This window comes from Aquarana catesbeiana, linkage group LG06, assembly GCF_042186555.1.
Source record: "Aquarana catesbeiana isolate 2022-GZ linkage group LG06, ASM4218655v1, whole genome shotgun sequence".
NCBI classification, from domain to species: domain Eukaryota; kingdom Metazoa; phylum Chordata; class Amphibia; order Anura; family Ranidae; genus Aquarana; species Aquarana catesbeiana.
Window position 1 is genome coordinate 100217848 of NC_133329.1, and position 22137 is coordinate 100239984.

At 42.3% G+C, this 22137-nt stretch overlaps 1 protein-coding gene across 5 annotated transcripts in view; it reads right to left on the reverse strand.

Moving 5' to 3' along the window:
* TNRC6A (trinucleotide repeat containing adaptor 6A) overlaps nt 1-21178 on the reverse strand; it is a 168680-nt gene extending 147502 nt beyond the window's left edge. For 4 of the 5 annotated variants that reach the window (XM_073636521.1, XM_073636522.1, XM_073636520.1 and 1 more), the window contains exons 1-3: nt 21006-21178; nt 18777-18856; nt 18412-18459 (exon numbers count right to left, since the gene is read on the reverse strand). In XM_073636521.1, the coding sequence (XP_073492622.1) occupies nt 18412-18459; nt 18777-18799 (71 nt within the window). In that variant the 5' untranslated portion in view covers nt 18800-18856; nt 21006-21178. The remainder of the gene's footprint in view (nt 1-18411; nt 18460-18776; nt 18857-21005) is intronic. The other variant, XM_073636519.1, reaches the window with a different exon arrangement.
* Between the last annotated feature and the right edge of the window lie 959 nt (nt 21179-22137).

Sequence of the window (22137 nt, forward strand, 5' to 3'; positions counted from 1 at the left end):
AGGAAAAAAAAAAAAAAAAACACATTTGCTGTAACTGCTTATAAAGCATTAGCAGGAGATTCAGCTTCAAAATTGTTAACGTACACAAAAACAATTTTTTGGGGGGCTGGAGTTGCACTTGAAAATAAATAAATAAATGTACCCGTTGCAATTCACATACAAATTCAACTTGAAGTATAACTATAGGCAAAACTGTTCCATTTTGGATAGAGTAAGGGAGGATTATAACTCCGGTCAGATTTTTTTGTTCGCCATCTGCATCCCATTGCGGAGATTTCCCTTCACTTCCTGTCCCATAGCCAAACAGGAAGTGAGAGGAAATCCCTGCAAATTAAGGGAATTCTTTGGGGGCCCTCAGGTCACCAGAACAAGTCCCCCCACTGGAAAAAAAAAAAATTGGATTTTTTTTTTACTTTCACTTTCAGTGACAAATATAAACAGGACAAAGAGAGGGGGAAATCACTTTAACAGAGGGAACATACAGCAATAAAAAAAAAAAACTGACAGGGTTCTAATCCCTCTCCTTTATATCCCCAAAAAATTGAGAAAAGTTTTGCCTTTAGGTTATACTTCAAAGTAGAATAGGCAAAACTTTTTTTTCCCACTTTGGATAGAGCAAGGGAGGGTTATAACCCGTCAAATTGTTTTTGCCATCTGTGCCCGATTGCAATGATTTCCCTTCACTTCCTGTCCCATAGCCAAACAGGAAGTGAGAGGAAATCCCTGCAAGGGTATTTCTTGGGGACCCCCAGTTGAACTAGTGTCCCCATTGGAAGATTTCCCCTCTATTACTTTTCTGCAGACAACCCAAAAGTTATGATTTTTTTTACTTTTACTTTCAATAACAGTAAAACAGGACAAAGAGATAGTAAATCTCCCTAACGGGACACAGGCAGCAATTAAAAAACTGACAGGTTGTAATCCATCTCCACTCTATCCAAAACTAAAAAAAAAAAAAATAATAAAAAAAAAAAGTTTGGCCTTTAGTTATACTTTAAGAGCAAACCTACAGAACCTCTTGTTTGTAAACCAGAGACTTCTTATATCTAAACCTGCTAGAATTCGCACTTACTTTTCCCCAGACTGGCAATTCTGCTGCTACAAAACATTTATTAAACGATGAACTTAGGAAATAAAATCCTATAGCCAACTATATTGCTGCTAGACACTAGACTTCTGAATGTGGGCAAGCATTAGGCTTGGGCTTCAAGAGGCTGACATAGCAGTGGGAATCTACTTTCAAAACACAATGAGCTCAGTATTGACCAAGAACATTAATATATTCATTTGTGAATATTGCACAATGCTTATTCAGGCCGGATCGACTTTCACTTTCCTTTTCATTGGCCTAATTGACAATTATTAATATTTCATACTGGTGACTGCGGTGGCTCGGCAGTCAGCAAGCTCGGGGGAGGAGGGGGAAGAGTGTGTACAAGTACGCACCTCCGATTTCCATTTCTTTACAATGCAACACTACACACAGGGGAGACAGTGGGAGGAAGCTCATAAATATGCAAATACAACAGCAATATCACTGACACATAGACTACACCATACGATGAGTGATACCAAACAGGAGCATTCCTATCAACACTCATGAATACAACAGACTATAAACACAATAGGGCAGCACATTGCACTTCTGTCTTGCAGCACTGGGGATCTCTATTGGAATTCAAGGCAGAACACAGGGGTCAGTTCACTAAGAGTGAAATACTGCATGACCATTTCATCCAATATAACAAAAGTGCAATGCACAAAAACCGCACGTTAAAACCACTTGCCCTCAGGAATGTTTTACCCCCTTCATGACCAGGGCATCTTTTGATATTCAGCACTGCGCTACTTTAACCCCTTCATGCCTAAGCCTTTTTCTAACACTTCTTGCTTACAAGTTAAAATCAGTATTTTTTGCCAAAAAAATACTTAGAACCCCCAAATATAATATAATATATATATATATATATATATATATATATATATTTTTTTTTTTTTAGCAGAGACCCTAGAGAATAAAATGGCAACCATTGCAATATTTTATATACATACTGTATTTTGCGCAGCAGTCTAAATGCAATTTTTTCGAAGAAATATACTTTCATGAAAAAAAAAAAAAACACAGTATAGGCCATTTTTTTTTTAATATAATGTGAAAGATGTTACGCCAAGTAAATAGATACCCAACATGTCACGCTTTAAAACTACACACTCGTGGAATGGCAACAGACTACGGTACCTAAAAATCTCCATAGCCAATGCTTTAACCATTTTTAATGGTTACCAATTTAGAGTTACAGAGAAGGTCTAGTGCTAGAATTATTGCTTTCGCTCTAATGATCACGGCAATGCCTCACATGGGTGGTTTGAACAGCGTTTACATTTGCGTGAGCGACTTATGTATGCATTCGCTTCTGCATGCGAGCACGGAGGGATGGGGCGCTATCACTTTAATTTTTTAAAGAGTTAAGAGTGCTTTACACACTGAAAGCACCAGCCATTAGCAGTAAAGCGTCGCTCGTGTTAGCGGCGCTTTAGTGCTGTTTAAGCGGTGCTTTTCAGCCGCTAGCCGGGTGTTTTTAACCACAAAAAAGGGTTAAAAACTCCTGTTTTAGGGCGCTTTCAAAGCGCTGTCCATTCATTCCAGTGGGCAGGGCATTTTGGGAGCCCCAAAGATGCTGCTTGCGGGACTTTTCAGAACGTCCCATAAGCGCACTGCCTAAGTGTGAAAAGTCACACTGAAATGAATGAGAGGTGGTTTTCAGATGCTTAGCAGAGGCTATTTCTAGTGCTAAAAAGCCTGAAAAACGCACCAGTGTGAAAGGGGTCTTATTGCTGTCACAAGGAATGTAAACATCCCTTGTGACAATAATAGCCAGTGACAGGTACTCTTTATAGAGGGATTTGGGGTCTATAAGATCCCAAATCCCTCCTTTGCACTTCAATCAAAAATGCCAAGATTGCCTGTTTTGAATACTGTCAATTTTTTAAATTTGGCGCCTTTAAGTCTTCAGTAAATCAGAAGCAATGTCATGACATCGCTTCTGGGTTACTAGATCCCAGACCCGATCAAAGCCGACATTGTTCGGGTCTCTGGCCAGCCGGCGTATGTGCTGGCTGGTCGCTTGGGCCTCCCGCTGCTTGTGATAACGATCGAGCAACTGCTTAGCCACACTGATGTTATAAAGAAAGCCAAGCATCGACTCTAAAAAACGGTACTAGGGTGATGCCTGCAGCCGCAGGCATCACCCTGATACAACCCCTAAAAGCCAAAGGCCACATAATTGCACTATGCCAGCGTGAAGGGGTTAGATGACAATTGCTCGGTCATGCAACACTGTACCCAAATCAAATTTCTCAAAAATTTAGGCCAAAATGTATTCTGCTACGTCTTTGGTAACAAAACAAACCAATAAGTGTATATTTGGTTTGCGTGAAAGTTATAGCATCTCCAAACTATGATATACAATGGTATATTGTATAATTTTTATTTATTAATTTTTTCATCCTACTAATGGCGGTGATCAGCGACTTATAGTGGGACTTTGAAAGTGTGGCGAGCAATCTGACTCAGTGATCATCACGATGGACGATGCATCTACATCGTAGGAATTTTTTTTACATGAGTTGGGGGGCAGGATCCAGGCTTTTAAATACAGATAAACACCCCCCCAGCACCCCACAACCAGGGGGGCGGCAGCACTTGCTCGTATAAGACCTCATGCACACTGGATTTTGTTCCAGTGTCTGTTTTTGGCTTCAGATCTTTTGTTCTGCAGTCAAACTCTCCAGCATGCTATCCTATGTGTCCATGCACACTTAGGCTGCAATCAGCAGTTTTTGGCAGGGGCGTTTTCTGGCTGGCAAATAAAAAAAAAAAAAAAAAAAAAAAGTTTAGAGGAGTTTTTCCAGCTGTAAAACAGCTCTAACTCTGAAAAAAGCTGAAAACAGCTTAAAAACACGACTATTCGGCATTTATCAATGTTTTTGAGCCACAAGCTTTAATGGGCGTATAGATTTGATAAAAATGATACAGAAAAAAAAAAAAAATACACCCCACACTCTACAGCTTTCTACAGCTAACGTTACTGGCTTTTTTAAAATGTCCAGTGTGCATGAGGCCTTTTAGGGTCTGGTATGGATTTTGATTGGGGGGGGGGGGGGGGGATATCAAAATCCCAGAACCCCAGTAAAATCAATGCCAGACCTGCATGGTCCTGGGGGGGCACACCTTTTTTCGTTTTTTTTACGATCTGCATTTTAGCTTTGCATTCTGGCGTCAGCTGGGAATCCTGCTGACAGCAGATGAGTCATGGTTGTTAGGGTGCTGGCTCCTCAACAACCAGCTAAACACCACATGGCTAGACCATTCCTTTATTTAACAAACGTTTTTGTTCGCTTTTTTTTGTGAATTGACTTTTAGACAGGTTTAAGCAGTATTTACCAAGGGTTTTAGTATTTGCTGTAAATATCTAAACCTGTAGAGAATTCACTTTTTTCATATTGCTTAAAATATTTGGGTTAAATTTGTCACATGGCCCAAATATCTCATGCAATATCTTTTTTGTGAATTGACCCCACTACCTGCATGGTGTTTGCATGTTCTCCCTGTGCTTGTGGATTTCCTGCAGCACTCAGTGTGAGAAGTAGGTAAATGGTTCTAAACTGGCCCTATTATGTATACATGTGAGATAGGGACCTTAGATCATAAGTTCTCCGAGGGTTGGGACGGTGTGAATGTGCAATATGTAAAGTGCTGTGTAACTTGAAGCTATAAGAAAGAAATGCCTTCAATAGGAAAGGATTACGATCTGCACACAGCCAAAATTCTCTAACATTAACGTGGCTTCATTCATCATGTCAAGTCAATCATGACATTAGCATCAGAGTAACCATTCATAAGCAATTGCTGCCAATAATGCACACTGATCAGCCAGCCAAAATAAATACAAAATGTAAATTAATCACATCGGCTAATTATACAAGACTAGTACAGGAGGAAACTGCTCCACGCTGGAATGTAAGAACACCACTCCATAAGCTAATTAGAAAGGGCCATGTACAATTCAGAGATCCTATCAGTAAGGTATCCATTGCAGCACAGCAAGCAGCGACACATTACCAAAACATCATCCTTGGATTACATGGCTTAAAGTGCACCTGACAGCACAAAAGCAGCCAATGTACCATTTACCAGACAAATACTGGAGAAATATCATGAAGCAACAGTGACAATACTAACAAAGTGACACAATTAGGGAGATGTAAATTTGTACTGTACTGTTTCCCATTATCATTGAAAGTAAAGGAAAATCCCAAATTCTGGGGGGTTCCCTTAATTTACAGGGATTTCCTACCACTTCCTGTTTTGGCTTTAGGACAGGAAGTGAAGGGAAATCTTGCCAACGGGACACAGGTGGCAAATACACTTGCAGGGATTTTAACCTTCTCTTACTTTCTATAAAATGAAAGAAAAAAAAAATTGCATATAGTTCTACTCTGTTTTAAAAATGGTCACAGCTATCCCAGGAGACAGTATCTGCGCACCAAGCTTCTGGCGCATGCGTATAAAAATGCTGCTAGCAACAATAATGCCTGTACATTAGAAATGGTGGCGTTCATATGCATGCGTAGGAAACCCTTCTGCGAGTGTGTAGATGTGCCGCCAGTCTCTCCAAGGTCTGAACCTTCCAGAAACTGGCATCACATCTGGGACGGTGAAGTTCCATTTCAGAAGTTGACATGAGCTTAGGCATCTTCTGAACTCATCACCAGCTGGGGTCATTCCCATCCCATAGCCTGCCCCTTTTTGGAGCAACATTTCTTCCACTCAACATTAAAGTGGGAGTCCGGCGACCAATCTTTTTTTTTTTTTTTTTTTTAGGTCATTGAGACACTTTGGTAATCCCAAAATAATACTCACAGTTTGGGTGTAATATTTCCTCCTCTGTCTGTTTTCGTACTGAAGAAAAGCTTAAAAAATGTGATGCTGGCTGTTTCCATCTTGCTTGTGGGCATGTGAAGCCCACAAGCATTAATTTCCTGGATGCGGTGAATACTGTTCATTCACAAGCTTGTCCACGCGCATGATCATTGTTCCCGCACTGAATCTTGGGAAGCCTGACACTAAGCTCCCAGGAGACAGTGAGGTGCTGGGGAAAGGCAATAAACACGCCTACTCCCATGGGAGGAGAGACAGGAAGTGCCACAATAAAGTACAATATAAAGGTAATTACAGCGATAAAAAAAAAATTTGTGCGCCATTTGAACATCTATGCAATTAACTGAAGGGAGTAAGATTAAGTTAAAAATTTGAGTGGAACCCCGCTTTAAAGGAGCTCAGTTCCTCCATCTGACATGAACGATGGAGCACTACCCTCCCCTCCCCCACTCCGACAAAATGATGGGGAATTATTCCTCCTCTCACTGACGCTAGGCCATTTTTTACGCTTACTGACCACCAGTCCTGGCTCATTTTTTTTTACCTCTACTTTCCACTAAGCCATGAAGTTGCTTACTCCCACTGATGTCGGGTCATTTTATATTCCCAGTGGCCACAGTCTGCCCCCTCAAAAAGAATGAAGAACAATGAACTGGTCCTTCCTTTAGAATATCTGAGGACCCCCTGTTCTTTGCTATCAATGAGCCTTTTTGTGTGGATGGAGAGCTGAAGAGTCACTGTTGTCACTACAGGTTCCACCTTCACTGCTCACTTTGGGTCACAGTGACACACAGTGTTACAGTTCCTGCCATTTTAGTGGAGTGCGCCCAATACAGCCGACAGGCGCTATATGCCTGCAAACATGTGCAGCAATGTGATCCTGCCCCATATAGAACAGATTGCCTTTAAAAATGGAATGAACAAGAATCAGCTAGGTTCACATTGATGCAGTGCAAGCTGAATTTTGCTGGTTAGCACTGCATATACGTGAATGGCCTTCACAGAAAGTCATGTGATCCCATGCATTTTGGAACACATCAGAAACCATGTCAGGGTGAACCAAGGCTTAGGGCTATTACATGGGTGGGTTCTGAGATGTGTTTACATTGACTTGTAATGCCCCATACACACTATTAGATTTTCTGCAGATTTTTGTCTTCAGATTTACCAAAACCATGAAGTGCAAGGCCCAGCCTGATTGCATACAAGTAGAAACTCTTAAGGTTTGACCTCATATTATATGGTTTTGGTAAATGTGAAGACAAAAATCTTCAGAAAATCTAATAGTGTGTATGGGGTCTTAGAAAGAACACCACAAACAGATTTAATGGATCTCAAAAGCCTAAGTATACAAGCTTTATCATGCCTGCTTTGAAGTATTCCAAGTGCAATTGTATTGAAGTATTCCAAGTGGATTGCATAAGGAATAACCTTTATGTAATTAGTGCGATCACCAAATGACAGAGACACCAGAACACTGGGTGTAGCCTCATCAGGCAGAATGCTGTAGTAGTTCAATAACCAGAGGATGTAACAAATGGCTATGATTACCTTGTTTGCTAAGCTACCAGCCTAGTTACAGCTAATACCTTTGATTAACCTTCCCTCTACCACAACAAACTGTCCAGATTTGTAAAGAGAAGCTGAAAAAAAAAAATGTGTTACAAAATGACTATTAAGGAGTAATACGGACAATGCAAATGCTTACACTATAAAAACAGCCAAAGATTTAAAGGGTTACTAAACCCACAACAGTAAAATCAGTGTGTATATGCAGCAAAGCATGCTGGTTATACTTACTGTGGAACCTAAGGGGTTAATCCTCTGCATTGTGTAAAAAAAGGCTCTTGTCTTCTCTGATCCTCCCCTTCTTTCACTGTCCCCAATACATCACCTGATAGTACAGAGGCTAGGGGACAATCTACATATGCTCAATGTGGTGTGCATTGCTAGAGTTTCCTTTTCTTAGGAGGGTGCATGTGATCAGCACATGGCCGATCAGCACTGTTCAGACGTAGGGTGATGGGTCACGCAGCCTCATAGGACAATCGGGGGAGAATGAAAACTCCTACAAGCTTTAACCAGACAATGAAAGTCGTCACAAGACTGCTATATACCGCTGATGAGAAAAGGTATTTAGCAGTTTATATTTACTAAAATGATTGTATTTCCATGTTCTGAGTACTGTGGGAGACTAGCTATAGTGAATGCAGGGTCCTGGGTTTAGTAACACTTTAAAAGGAGAGCAAAAAAATTAATATATGGACCATTTTTTTTTTAAGGAAACCCTAGAAGGAAAAAAAAAAAAAAAAAAAAAAAAAAAAAAGGAAGGAGGAGCCAGTAAACGTGGTAATTTCTATTTCTCTAAAAATCAGAATACAAAAAACATGGAGAATTTTCCTTGTATTACTTCTCATAGTGATGACAGTACACCCCCTGACGATGCCTCCCCTAGTGTCTTATTTCGACTGAGCCATATTTGTTCAGGTTACATCCTATGTCAACATCTACTTCCTGGATTGAGATGTGGGCTCAGAGAGGACATAGCCAAGAAGTGCAAAGGCACCAGTAGTTACATATTCTCTCTTGGCCTGGGAACCTCAGACAACTTCTGTCTAGGAGAGCAAAAGTCTCCAGGAACGCTTGGCTTATCGGTCATCGGAGGTGCTGGGAAGATCAAAGGCCCTGGGCTGGGTATAGCTCAGGCAGCTTGTACAGCTGGTAAGCTTGCACTCTGTGGTGGTGGATTCACATTGTCTTATAAGAAGTCACTGAACATTGTATCACATGGTGTCTTATCAAACATCTCCTTTCGTTGGAAGTTTCAAGGACTGTGGATTCACTTATTAAATGCTCACTTATTATTTGCTCTGTTTGTAGTCATACTTTGTGATTTGTTTCACAATTCAATTGGACTGATTGATCTTATTCAATTGCACTTTTTTATATGTTTGTTTAAGCGCAGCTCCTTATGTTTTTTATTTATATTTGTGCGTATTTCACTTATTCGTGTTTACACACATCTGACCGAGTCAGCCCCCATTGCAGGCGCTCAATCTTGTTTCTTGCTATAAAGTTACGATATTGCAGCCAGACCAGAGGGTGTAATGTGACTGAGGAAATGCTTCCATTTACCTGCAGCAGACTGACTACATCCTCTCAGTCTAGAAAGATAGTTGCCCCCAAGCTCAAGGACTTCGTTTTAAGGTTCATTAACACGGGTGCACGGACCCATACATCTATGAAGATGCATTTATGCGCACAGAACACTGTTAAAATCAATGAGATACTGACGAGCACAGTGGCTGTACAGATCTTCACGCACATCTGAACATATACTTACGTAAAGGGATGGATAAGCAGCCAGGGATGCAATCTGCATTCAGAACAGATGATCCGTACCTGCACGCAAGTACATGCGTGGATGTGTCCAAAGATCCTTACAGCCGCTGTGCCTGTCACACTCAATTTTTAACTGGCTTCTAGGTGTGGCTGTTCACTACCTTGCTTCAAAAACTCCTATTTATGGATGTAAGGGTCTTGGCACCCATGTAAACAAATTCTTAACGATACAAAAAAAGCAGTTTAAAAAAAAAAAAAAAAAAATTATACTGTGGCTGTATATGGGGACGTGTCAGGTAATCATACAGACTGGAAAAGTTACTGAAAGAGCTGAACTTCCCAAACCTAATTTGTGCTGCCACCCATTGGTCCCCTGCCAAGTGAGAGCACAGCTACTGTGACATTTATTGCATGGACAAAAAACAGGCAAGTCTCCAGGGTGGTTGCTTGCATCTACAAGTCTTGAAAGCTTAATAAAAACTTACTAAAACTAGAGCAGTGCATATAGGAAGCTTTTGTGGCTAATAAAAGTAATTTTTAGGTCAGGAACACTGAATGGAAATTTGTGCCAAAATCAAAAATTCAGGATGCACTTGGCTGAAAGTTTTTTTAAAAATATATATTTTTATATATAGAATTGTATTATATTTGACTTTCTAATACCACGAATTTAAAATGAATGCGTCGGCCATTATTGGCACAAGAAAAGCTCTAGTAAAATGCATCCCTTTAAATTCTATGTATGTTTTCACACTGGCACATCTTGACTTGGCAATATTTGCCCACTCTTTGCAAAAACACTCCAAATTGTCAGATTGCGAGGACATCTCCTGTGCACAGCCCTCTTCAGATCACCCCACAGATTTTCAATCAGATTCAGGTCTGGGCTCTGGCTGGGCCATTCCAAAACTGGAATCTTCTTCTGGTGAAGCCATTCCTTTGTTGATTTGGATGTATGCTTTGGGTCGTTGTCATGCTGAAAGATGAAGTTCCTCTTCATGTTCATCTTTCTAGCAGAAGCCTAAAGGTTTTCTGCCAATATTGCCTGGTATTTGGAATGCTTCATATATTCCCTCTACCTTGACTAAGGCCCCTGTTCCAGCTGAAGAAAAACAGCCCCAAAAGCATGATGCTGCCACCACCACCACGCTTCGTTGTGTGCATGGTGTTCTTTTGGTGATGTGCAGTTGTTTTTGTGCAAAACATATCTTTTGGAATTGAGGCCAAAAAGTTCAACACTAGCTTAAGTTCTTTAACTGTAGTCTAGTGACAGTACTGCCACATCTCAAATGACTACCAAAAAAGAAGGAACCCCCAATGGGACTTTAAGGGCCCCAGGTTAGTCTCATAAATATTGACTTAGTCATATGTAGGGGTTCACCAAAACTCCTACTCCCAACATGTTTCAGAAATACAGGATCAATTCCTTCATCAGGGGCGAATAGAGACAGATTATACCGTTATATATGGTTGTTTAATGAAAAAGGTAGCAACATGACCCATGCGAAAGTAACTCCCACATACATACATCAACAGCCACCGAGAGGCCACCTGGTCAGCAGGTGGGGAGTGATGGTGACACTTCCTAAACCGATGGAGAGGGAAGAGAGCCGCCTGGTGGAGACTGACAAAATGGCAATAATCGCAAAATGGCAGAGCTATCCATCATTGGTAATTATCCATTAAAGGTCCCAGCATCTGAGCATCAGGTGGATCAGTTGTGCTTGGTTTCATCAGACCATAACATTTTCCCACATGCTTTTGGGAGTTTTCAGATGCGTTTTTGCAGGAAAAGTCTTCCGTCTTGTCACTCTACCCCATAGCCCAGACATATGAAGAATACAGGAGATTGTTGTCACATGTATTATTATTATTATTCAGGATTTATATAGCGCCAACAGTTTACGCAGCGCTTTACAATATAAAAGGGAGACAATACAGTTATAATATAATACAATACAATAGGATTAAGAGGGCCCTGCTCAGAAGAGCTTACAATCTAATAGGGTGGGGTAGGTGGTACAAAAGGTTGTAACTGTGGGGAATGAGCTGGTGGAAGTGGTAGGAGATTAGTTGGAGACGTGATAGGCTTTCCTGAAGAGATGAGTTTTCAGGGATTGCCTGAAGGTAGCAAGAGTAGGGGCTAGCCGGATAGATGGAGGTAGCGAGTTCCAGAGGATGGGTGAGGCTCTGGAGAAATCCTGGAGACGAGCATGGGAGGAGGAGATGAGAGAGCTTGAAAGCAGGAGGTCTTGAGAGGAGCGGAGAGGACGATTTGGGTGATATTTGGAGACAAGATTAGTGATGTAGCTTGGGGCAGAGTTGTGAATGGCTTTGTATGTTGTGGTTAGAATTTTGAATTTAATTCGCTGGGTGATTGGGAGCCAGTGTAGGGATTGAAGTAGAGGGTTGGCAGACACTGAGCGGTTGGTAAGGTGGATAAGTCTGGCAGCAGCATTCATGATAGACTGAAGAGGGGATAGCCTATGGAGCGGTAGGCCAATGAGAAGGGAGTTGCAATAGTCAAGGCGAGAGATAACAAGGGAGTGAATGAGGAGCTTGGTGGTTTCATTTGTTAAAATGTTATACATGTACCACACAGCCAATACTTGGCAGATATTCCTGCAACTCCTTTAATGTTGCTGTAGGCCTCTTGGCAGACTCCCTGACTAGTTTTCTTCTCATCAATTTTGGAGGGACGTTCAGTACTTAGCAATGTCACTGCTGTGCCATATTTTCTCCACTTGATGAGGACTGTCTTCACTGTGTTCTATGATATATCTAATGCCTTGGAAATTCTTTTGTACCCTTCTCCTGACTGATACCTTTTAACAATGAGATCCCTCTGATGCTTTGGAAGCTCTCTGCAGACCATGCCTTTTGCTGTAGGATGCGACTAAGAAAATGTCAGGAAAGACCTACTAGAACAGCTGAACTTTATTTGGGGTTATTCAGATGCACTTTAAATTAGTGCAGGTGTGAATGCGTAATTATGAACACAGCTACATCCCCAGTTATAAAAGATTGTGTGCACACTTATGCAACCACATTATTTTAGGTTTGTATTTTATTTGTTTTTCAACTGAGTTGTATAGTTTATAGGTCACATTAAAAAGGTGGAAATGTTTTATCTTTGTCTCATTTTTTTTACATCACAGAAACCTGACATTTTAACAGGGGTGTGTAGTCTCTATACAAATATATACATACACACACACACACACACACACGTCACAAAAGTGAGTACACCCCTCACATTTTTGTAAATATTTTATCTTTGCATGTGACAACATTGAAGAAATTACACTTTCCTACAATATGAAAGTAATGAGTGTACAGCTTGTATAACAGTGTGAATTTGCTGTCCCCTCAAAATAACTAATTACACAGCCATTAATGTCTAAACTGCTGGCAACAAGAGTACACCCCTAAGTGAAAATGTCCAAATTGGGCCCAAAGTGTCAATATTTTGTGTGGCCACCATTATTTCCAGCACTGCCTTAATCCTCTTGGGCATGGAGTTCACCAGAGCTTCACAAGTTGCCATTGGAGTCCTCTTCTACTCCTCCATGATGACATCAAGGAGCTGGTGGATGTTAGAAACCTTGCACTCCTCCACCTTCCGTTTTAGGATGCCCCACAGATGCTCAATAGGGTTTAGGTCTGGAGACATGCTTGGCCAGTCCATCATCTTTACCCTCAGCTTCTTTAGCAAGGCAGTGGTCATCTTGGAGGTGTGTTTGGGGTCATTATTTTAACCACTTCAGCCCCGGAAGGATTTACCCCCTTCCTGACCAGAGCGTTTTTTGCGATTCGGCACTGCGTCGCTTTAATTGAAAATTGCGCGGTCGTGCAACGTGGCTCCAAAACAAAATTGACGTCCTTTTTTTCCCACAAATAGAGCTTTCTTTTGGTGGTATTTGATCATCTCTGCGATTTTTATTTTTTGCGCCATAAACAAAATAAGAGCAACAATTTTGAAAAAAAATGCATTATTTTTTACATTTTGCTATAATTATCCCCCAAAAATATATTAAAAAAAAAATTTTTTTTCCTCAGTTTAGGCCGATACATATTCTTCTACATATTTTTGGTAAAAAAAAAAAAAAAAAATTGCAATAAGCGTTTATTGATTTGTTTGCGAAAAAGTTATAGCGTTTACAAAATAGGGGATAGTTTTATGGCATTTTTATTATTTTTTTTTTTTTTTTTTTTTACTAGTAATGGCGGCGATCAGAGATTTTTATTGTGACTGCGTTAACATTATGGCAGACATGTCAGACATTTTTTACACATTTTTGGGACCATTGTCATTTATACAGCAATCAGTGCTATAAAAATGCATTGATTCCTGTATAAATGACACTGGCAGTGAAGGGGTTAACCACTAGGGGGCGGGGTTAAGTGTGTCCTAGGGGAGTGAGTGATTTCTGTCAGGGGGATGGGCTGGTGTGTGACGTCACTGATCTCTGCTCCGATGACAGGGAGCAGAGATCAAGTGACACTTGTCACTAGGCAGAACGGGGAGATGCTGTTTACAACGGCATCTCCCCGTTCATCCTCCCCGTGAGCGAACCCGGGCATGCCCGCGGCGATCGGGTCCGCGGGACCCGCCTCACGGAGATCGCAGCAGCAAATTCCTATTTCCTTGTGTGGCATATACAGTCCAAAATCTTTTTGCTCGTTTTCCATATCTGAAAAAAAAAATAAAATGCACATTCTTTTTCTGCAAAGAAGTGTGCATTTATTTTTTTCTTAAAAGGTGAACTTAGCCTTTAAAAACACGTGTGATATTTAGTAATAATGGTACAATAAACACTTGTCATCTAAACATATTTACAGAATGGCAAAATAATGATAACTCAAAGTCCTAAAAGGCAGAGCTCATAAAAATACTAACCATAACCAATTTCCCTGAAGTCAGAGTGAAAGAGCAGCCAATTAGCAGATACTAAAAACCCTGAAAATTGTGTCTGTGCACCCTCCACAATGTTACATCACATTTAATGAAAGCGCAGCTGACAAGCACCTGAAAAGGGAAAGTTCCTATTGCCTCATAAGAAGAATTTGTCCCCGACTCAGACTGGGCTCAGTTCTGACATGCTGAAAAGGAACAGGCACACATGCTCCCCACGGAGGCTCTTTTCCATTCACTTCCAGTATGAGCAGTACAACCTGCTTATAGTATTATAACATGCATGCATCCCCACTAGCCACATATGGACAGCAGAAGGAGCCACCAGCAGAGATCTGCTGACAGCGGCATGAAACCATGCATCGCCGATGCACTTTCACTGAAAATAGAATCCATGAGGGGAGTTTAAGGCATTTTTTTTTCCATTTTGGATAAAGGATAACAAGTTTTTTTTTGGCATATTTGTCCTATTATGCAGGAAAATTTCCTTCACTTCCTGTCCCATAAACAAAACAGGAAGTGAGAAGAAATTCCTGCAAATTGAGGGAATCCCTGGCTGTCACCATAATGAGTGTCCCCGTCAGATTTCACCTCCATTTCTACTCTGTCGAAAACTCAAAAATTCTGTTTCACTTTTCGTGATAACGGTCACAAGGACAAATAGAGAGGGTGAATCTGCCTAATGGGGACACAAGACAGCAATAAAAACCTGACCAGTGTTTTATATATTCTTCACTCTAAAACTAGAAGGGGGCCGAAACGAATCAGCTGAAAATTGTGTTTACGGCATTTTGCAGATAAAGAAAAAAGGTTCCCATAATTGCTCTGAAAACACGTGCGATTTTACAGCAATTTTACTATGCTTATGGTGTCATGTGACTCAAAAAAAAAAAAAAAACACATCAAAAAAGGTAACAGGTGCATTTTTGATGCGTTCTTGCTGCATTTTCAATACATTTCAATGGTAGAGGTACGTTTTTGGTGCGTTTCTTTTAACTGGCCAAAAATGCAGAAAGCAAGATTTTTAACACCACAACGGAAACACAAGGGACCAGTGTGAAGACATACATAGAATTTAAAGGGATGCATTTTCCGTGAGCTTTTCCTGCACTAAAAAAGGTGCTCAGAATGGCCAACAATAAATGAATATTCATTTAAATTCATGAGTTTAATTAAAAAGTATAATACTTACACACACATATACACACATACACACACACACACACACACACTACATATATTTTTTTTATTATTATTAAAAAATGTCGTTTTCGGCCAAATGCATCCTTCATTTAAAGTACCTAAATTTCCATTCGGTGCATCTATATCCAAAACTAAAAAAAAAAAAAAAAAAAAAATTCACCTTTATACTTTAAAGAATAGGAGGTTTACTGTGTTGTATGAGCCGGTGTTGGAGGCTTGGTTCACCTCTGGAGGAGGCAGAGAAGGGTGACTATGTTCTCACATACCTGGGACCATGTAGAATGGATGCCCACATAATGGAAGTCTCAGGAACACAATTTATTAATCTACATCTGGTGATATGCTGGCCAACGCTACTATTACTAGTTACAAATTTGTCATCAGATTAAAGATGAACTCCGGATTCAAAGTTTGAATTTATATAAAAGGTGCTTTCTTCCAACAAAATCTTTTTGTTAAAGGTATCCAGGCTGTGAGAAACCCAAACATTCCTTTACAGATGTAAAGTTTTCTGTCCCCTTAACATCTGTTGCATAACACTGGTGGCCACTATGCCCCCCTATCACCCGGTGTCCTGTAACTCCCCTAGTGTAGTTCTCTTTACAGTCAATGGTGACATAATTACATTGCTCGCTGTACTGGATGGACTCGGGAGTCCGACTCCATGTTTGAACCACCCGCTGTAACCGTGTTGATTGATAGGCAGTCCAGGAGAATTCTGGTCTGCCCCGCCTCCCGTGACCTCACATACCCTCCTCCCCATTTATAGCTAGAATTCCCATTGCATGATGGGAATTGTAGCTTCTCATTGTGGCACAAACACAAAATCAGATTTGGCACATCCGTGTCTGCGCTTCCTTCTCTGGGTGCCCAGCCAGAGCTGCATTTTCTTTGATGGGAGCGATGTTGTTACAGGTACATTTCTACTAAACATGATATCGATTCGATTAGAACGCACATATTTCACGGCTCTCATGGCGTAAAAATCCACGCATCACAGAGTTCAGTTTTAAAGTGATTGTAAATACTCAAATTTTTATCAATATAACAAAAGGTTATACTTACCTGCTATATGGAATGGTTTTCCACAGAGCAGCGCTAATCCTGCTCTTTGGTTCTTTGCCAGTGCTCTGTGCCCCTCCCCCCTCCTGTGCGCCCCTATAGCAAGCTGCCTGCTATGGGGGCACTCATGTGTGATCGCTCCTGAACCACACTGTCCATAAGACAGAGTGTGGCTCAGCCACACCCCCTGCTCTCTCCTCACTGGCTGTGATTGATAGCAGCGGGAGCGACCGGGGAAAGCCACTACTCTTGCACACATCGCTGGATCGACATGGAACTCAGGTAAGTATTGGGGGGGGGGGGGCTGGGGGAGAGTTGCACACTGGAGACAATGCTGCAGCTGTTTGAGGGCGGATTGCAGGCGCTATTTTTAATGCTATAGCGCCTGCAAAACGCCCTCGGTGTGAAAGGGGTCTAAGACCGCCCACCTCACATACAGCGGCAAGGTGGCTCTATTGCACGAAGCGATGTACCTGTACGTCGTTTCATGCAATAGATACTGTGGGCGCGGACTCAATGTCAGCCAGCCACCCGCAATCTCTCCACAGAGAGGCAGAACGGGGATGTAAACAAGGAGGATCCCGTTCTGACAGGAGACAGCATGGAGATCTGCTGTTCCTAGTTATCAGGAACAGCAATCTCTGTTGTCCTAGTGAGCCCGTCCCCCACACAGTTAGAACACACCGAGGGAAAACAGTTAACCCCTTGATCTCCCCCTAGTGTTAACCCCTTCCCTACCAATGTCATTTATACAGTGGTCAGTTTTTTGGGGGTTTTTTTTGTTTTTTTTTAGCACTGATCGCTGTAATAATGTCACTGGTCCCCAAACCAGTGGATGAGGATGCAGACACTGCAGGAACTGTTCTAGCTGCAGGAAGGAGTGGAGGATCAAGTGAGTCACCTTTCATTTCCTCCCCCCCGAGGCATAAACATTGCAATTGATTCAGCACAGCCCAACAGCAAAGGATAACTTTTTATTTGCCCGGAGTTGGGCTTTAAAGTGGTGTTCCGGCCGAAATTATACTTTTTAAATAAAAATACCCCTATAATACACAAGCTTAATGTATTCTAGTAAAGTTAGTCTGTAAACTAAGGTCTGTTTTGCCAGTTTATAGTAGTAGTTTGTTATTTTATAAACTTCCAGCAGGCCGTGGCCATCTTAAGTCTGGGCATCTGAAGCCAGACTGTATTTCTTCCTGGATCTCATCCTTTCATATCTCGCACATGCTCAGTGCAGCACAAGCAGTGTAATAGGTTTCAGGTCAGGTTTCCATAGCAACGGCAGTGTCAGAGGAAGTTGCTGCCCCTTCCCAGAAGGCATTGCAAACAGGAAATGATGCGATGGGCCGCGGCCAGGGAGGAGGAAGTGAAAAATGAATACAGCCGCTATACAGTAAGCGCTGAGAAAAAAAATTTAAAAATATCCAATTTGTTTACAGTGCTCAGTTTAGTGAGGGATGCTGAAGAGTTGTAAAAGTGGGTGGAACTCCACTTTAAGTAATGGAATAATGAAAAAAAAAAAAAAAAATATATATATATATATATATATATATATATATATATATAGGTTTTGTTACACTTAAAATCTTCTACATGTGTCATTCCTTTAAACAATATGAGGACCTAATAAACTGTTATTTCCTCATAGTAAAGACAGTTTCAAAAACTTTACATAACATTGCCATACCATAGGCAAACAATCCTTTGCAATTGCTCTTTAAATTGTAAAATAAATATATTACCAGTCACTGGAAATACAAATAACTGAACATTACAACCTACATATTAGGCAGCATACAAAGCTTCTAAATTTACAACACTGAGTCACCGACAAAGCATGAGAGTCACACCTAGACTGTGGCGGGCATATTGAGGTGCTGATTACATGAGCGTTCTTCATTCATCCACCAAAATACACAGCCAGGTAGAAGCTTTACAGAACACTCACCTATGCTGATTTCCTTCAATGTCTTTGGTAGCTGCAGCTTCCAATTCTCTGCAAATGAAAATCTATGTTAGTCGAACGATGACATAACCGGCATGAGTAATTAACCACAAGCAAAAACACAAACACATGTTATGCAACACACAACTCTTGTTTAAATTATTAGAAATCCCAGAATTATAAAAGGCTATACAGGAGGTCGCAAGACATTGGACCGTGTGCACCAAAGACACACCCTGCAGCAGACTTGGTCTTCATGTCGCTGTGTAGCCCCAGAACTACAAGTCCCAGCCCAACCCAGGATAGATTACCAGAGCATGTAGAGGGGTGCAATACCACAGTATGGGAGAAATTATATCTGTGCTTACTTAACTTTCTTCTTGACTTTCATTTTCTTCTCAATGCAAAGACGTACTGCTCGACTGCCTGGCTTTTCTCCAAAGTGGCCCTAGACAGTGTGCATCAGTAACAGGAACATTAGATTGTAAGCTCCTTTGTACCGTCTACAAACGACATGCTCTGAAATGTCTCAGCACCCCATAAACAACAATAATGACATGCATGCCCAGGTACATCCCCTGCTACAAAACAATTGCATATTTCTTTTTTTTTTTTTTTTTTTTTTTTTTTTTACAGGCTACCCTGCTATAATAAGCAGTCAATGCCCAAGAGGCCAGCCTGACAATAACAAACTACACAGATGGATTTAACACCAATAATAATAATAATTAAATGGTGGTGTGGTCGCCTTGTGTAGCTCATCTCCATCTAAAACAAGGAGACCGGGTTCAAGATCAACTAGGGACTTGCAGGTTTATGAAGCATTACATTTTCAAATCATAAACATCATAACAGCAATACAAACAAAAAACACTGCAACACACTAACAATATTTCACTACAATAAATCGATGTGTTAGAATCCTGGAGAACGATCAGAAATGATAATGACATCGGTCAGAATAATCCAAATTTGTTTGAGTATTGAATGGACAATTTAATTCCTGCCCAGTGTCCGGGGCTACAGGACTAGAGTGCAGGATGACGAGCATATTATATATATATATATATATATATATATATATATATATATATGTATATATAACAACATCACTAATGTAACTAATACAAAATGTATCTCTGCTCTGCATTATATTAGACTGATAGAGAAAGATGGAAGAAAATAAGATGAGGGAGGGAAGAAAAAGAAAGAGCAAGGAAAGAAGGAAGGACGGAGCGAAAAGGAACGGAGAGTAGTGGAAGAGGAAGTGCACAGCCCCCCCCCCCCCCCTCTGTATTAGGTGAGCCCTGTGCACAGCCCCCCCCTCTGTATTAGGTGAACCCTGCGCACAGCCCCCCCCCCCTGTATATTAGGTGAACCCTGCGCGCAGCCCCCCCCCCCCTGTGTATTAGGTGAACCCTGCGCGCAGCCCCCCTCTCTGTATTAGGTGAACCCTGCGCGCAGCCCCCCTCTCTGTATTAGGTGAACCCTGCGCGCAGCCCCCCTCTCTGTATTAGGTGAACCCTGCGCGCAGCCCCCCTCTCTGTATTAGGTGAACCCTGCGCGCAGCCCCCCTCTCTGTATTAGGTGAACCCTGCGCGCAGCCCCCCTCTCTGTATTAGGTGAACCCTGCGCGCAGCCCCCCTCTCTGTATTAGGTGAACCCTGCGCGCAGCCCCCCTCTCTGTATTAGGTGAACCCTGCGCGCAGCCCCCCTCTCTGTATTAGGTGAACCCTGCGCGCAGCCCCCCTCTCTGTATTAGGTGAACACTGCGCGCAGCCCCCCTCTCTGTATTAGGTGAACACTGCGCGCAGCCCCCCTCTCTGTATTAGGTGAACACTGCGCGCAGCCCCCCTCTCTGTATTAGGTGAACACTGCGCGCAGCCCCCCTCTCTGTATTAGGTGAACACTGCGCGCAGCCCCCCTCTCTGTATTAGGTGAACACTGTGCGCAGCCCCCCTCTCTGTATTAGGTGAACACTGTGCGCAGCCCCCCTCTCTGTATTAGGTGAACACTGTGCGCAGCCCCCCTCTCTGTATTAGGTGAACACTGTGCGCAGCCCCCCTCTCTGTATTAGGTGAACACTGTGCGCAGCCCCCCTCTCTGTATTAGGTGAACACTGTGCGCAGCCCCCCTCTCTGTATTAGGTGAACACTGTGCGCAGCCCCCCTCTCTGTATTAGGTGAACACTGTGCGCAGCCCCCCTCTCTGTAATAGGTGAACACTGTGCACAGCCCCCTCTCTGTAATAGGTGAACACTGTGCACAGCCCCCTCTCTTGCAATGATAAGAGAACACAGTGTGATGTCACAGTACAGAGCTGTCCGTCAGATCCCGTGCAATCTCCGATGATGATCAGCCTCCATAGTACTGGCCTGGTAATGCTCCATTCAGAGGTATGGCTGTGTATCTGTGTGTGGAGGGCGCTGTGCTGGTCACTATAGGCTTCTCCCTGCACCACAGTCTGCACTCCGGGAGAAGAGTCTGGGGTGGGACACTCCAAGCCTCTTATATAAGGGGGGAGTCACAGTGCAGGGCGGCCATTGCAGTGTATAGGGGAGACCCCGGTGTCCTCTAATGGAGGGGCCCCGCACTCACCTCATGTATATAAAGTGCACTGCAGGGACATCAGGGGAGCAGCCGGCGGCAGCTGCGGCCTCGGAGCGCCTCTCAGTCCGCCAGAGGCTGCTGCACAGGAGACACGCTCGTCACATCCACCGGCGCCATTTCCTGCGCAGAAATCTCACACACCGGAAGAGGAGGCCGCGCTACGCCGGGCACTTCCGCTCTGAGCTCGCCTCCAGCCCTGGCCAAAATGGCCGCCCTAGCAACCGCCGCTTAGCAACCGCCCTGACTGCGCGGTGAGGGGAGGGAGAAAAGGGATGTCCCTGGATGTATGCAGAATCAACACTGTGCAGTGACCTGAGGACTCCATAGTTTAGGGACAACCCGCTCTATGCAACAGGGACAGTCCCATGAATGAAGCAGATCCTTTTTTTTCTCCACAGCTGCACCTGTCCTGTCTGCTGTACAGAGCTATACAAAGCAATGTGTGTTCATGTGCATTATTAATAAAACACTTCATAACAATATAAACATGCTGCAAAATACAGGATCTTGAAAAAGTATTCATACCCCTTTAAATTTTCCACATGTTGTCATGTTACAATCAAAAACATAAATGTATTTTATTGGGATTTTATGTGATAGAACAACACAATCACAATCACATTTCTGTTCCACTTCACATAATTGTGAAGTGGAACAGAAATGATAAATGGGTTCCAACATTTTTTACAAATAAATATATGAAAAGTGTGGGGTACATTTGTATTCAGCCCCCCTGAGTCAATACTTTGTAGAACCACCTTTCACTGCAATTACAGCGGCAAATATTTTTGGGGATGTCTCTACCAGCTTTGCACATCTAGAGAGTGACATTTTTGCCCATTCTTCTTTGCAAAATAGCTCAAGCTCTGTCAGATTGGATGGAGAGTGTCTGTGAACAGCAATTTTCAAGTCTTGCCACAGATTCTCAATTGGATTTAGGTCTGGACTTTGACTGGGCCATTCTAACACACGAATATGCTTTGATCTAAACTATTCCATTGTAGCTCTGGCTGTATATTTAGGGTCGTTGTCCTGCTGGAAGGTGAACCTCCGCCCCAGTCTCAAGTCTTTTGCAGACTATAATGCCGCATACATACAGTCGGACTTTCTAGCAGGAAAA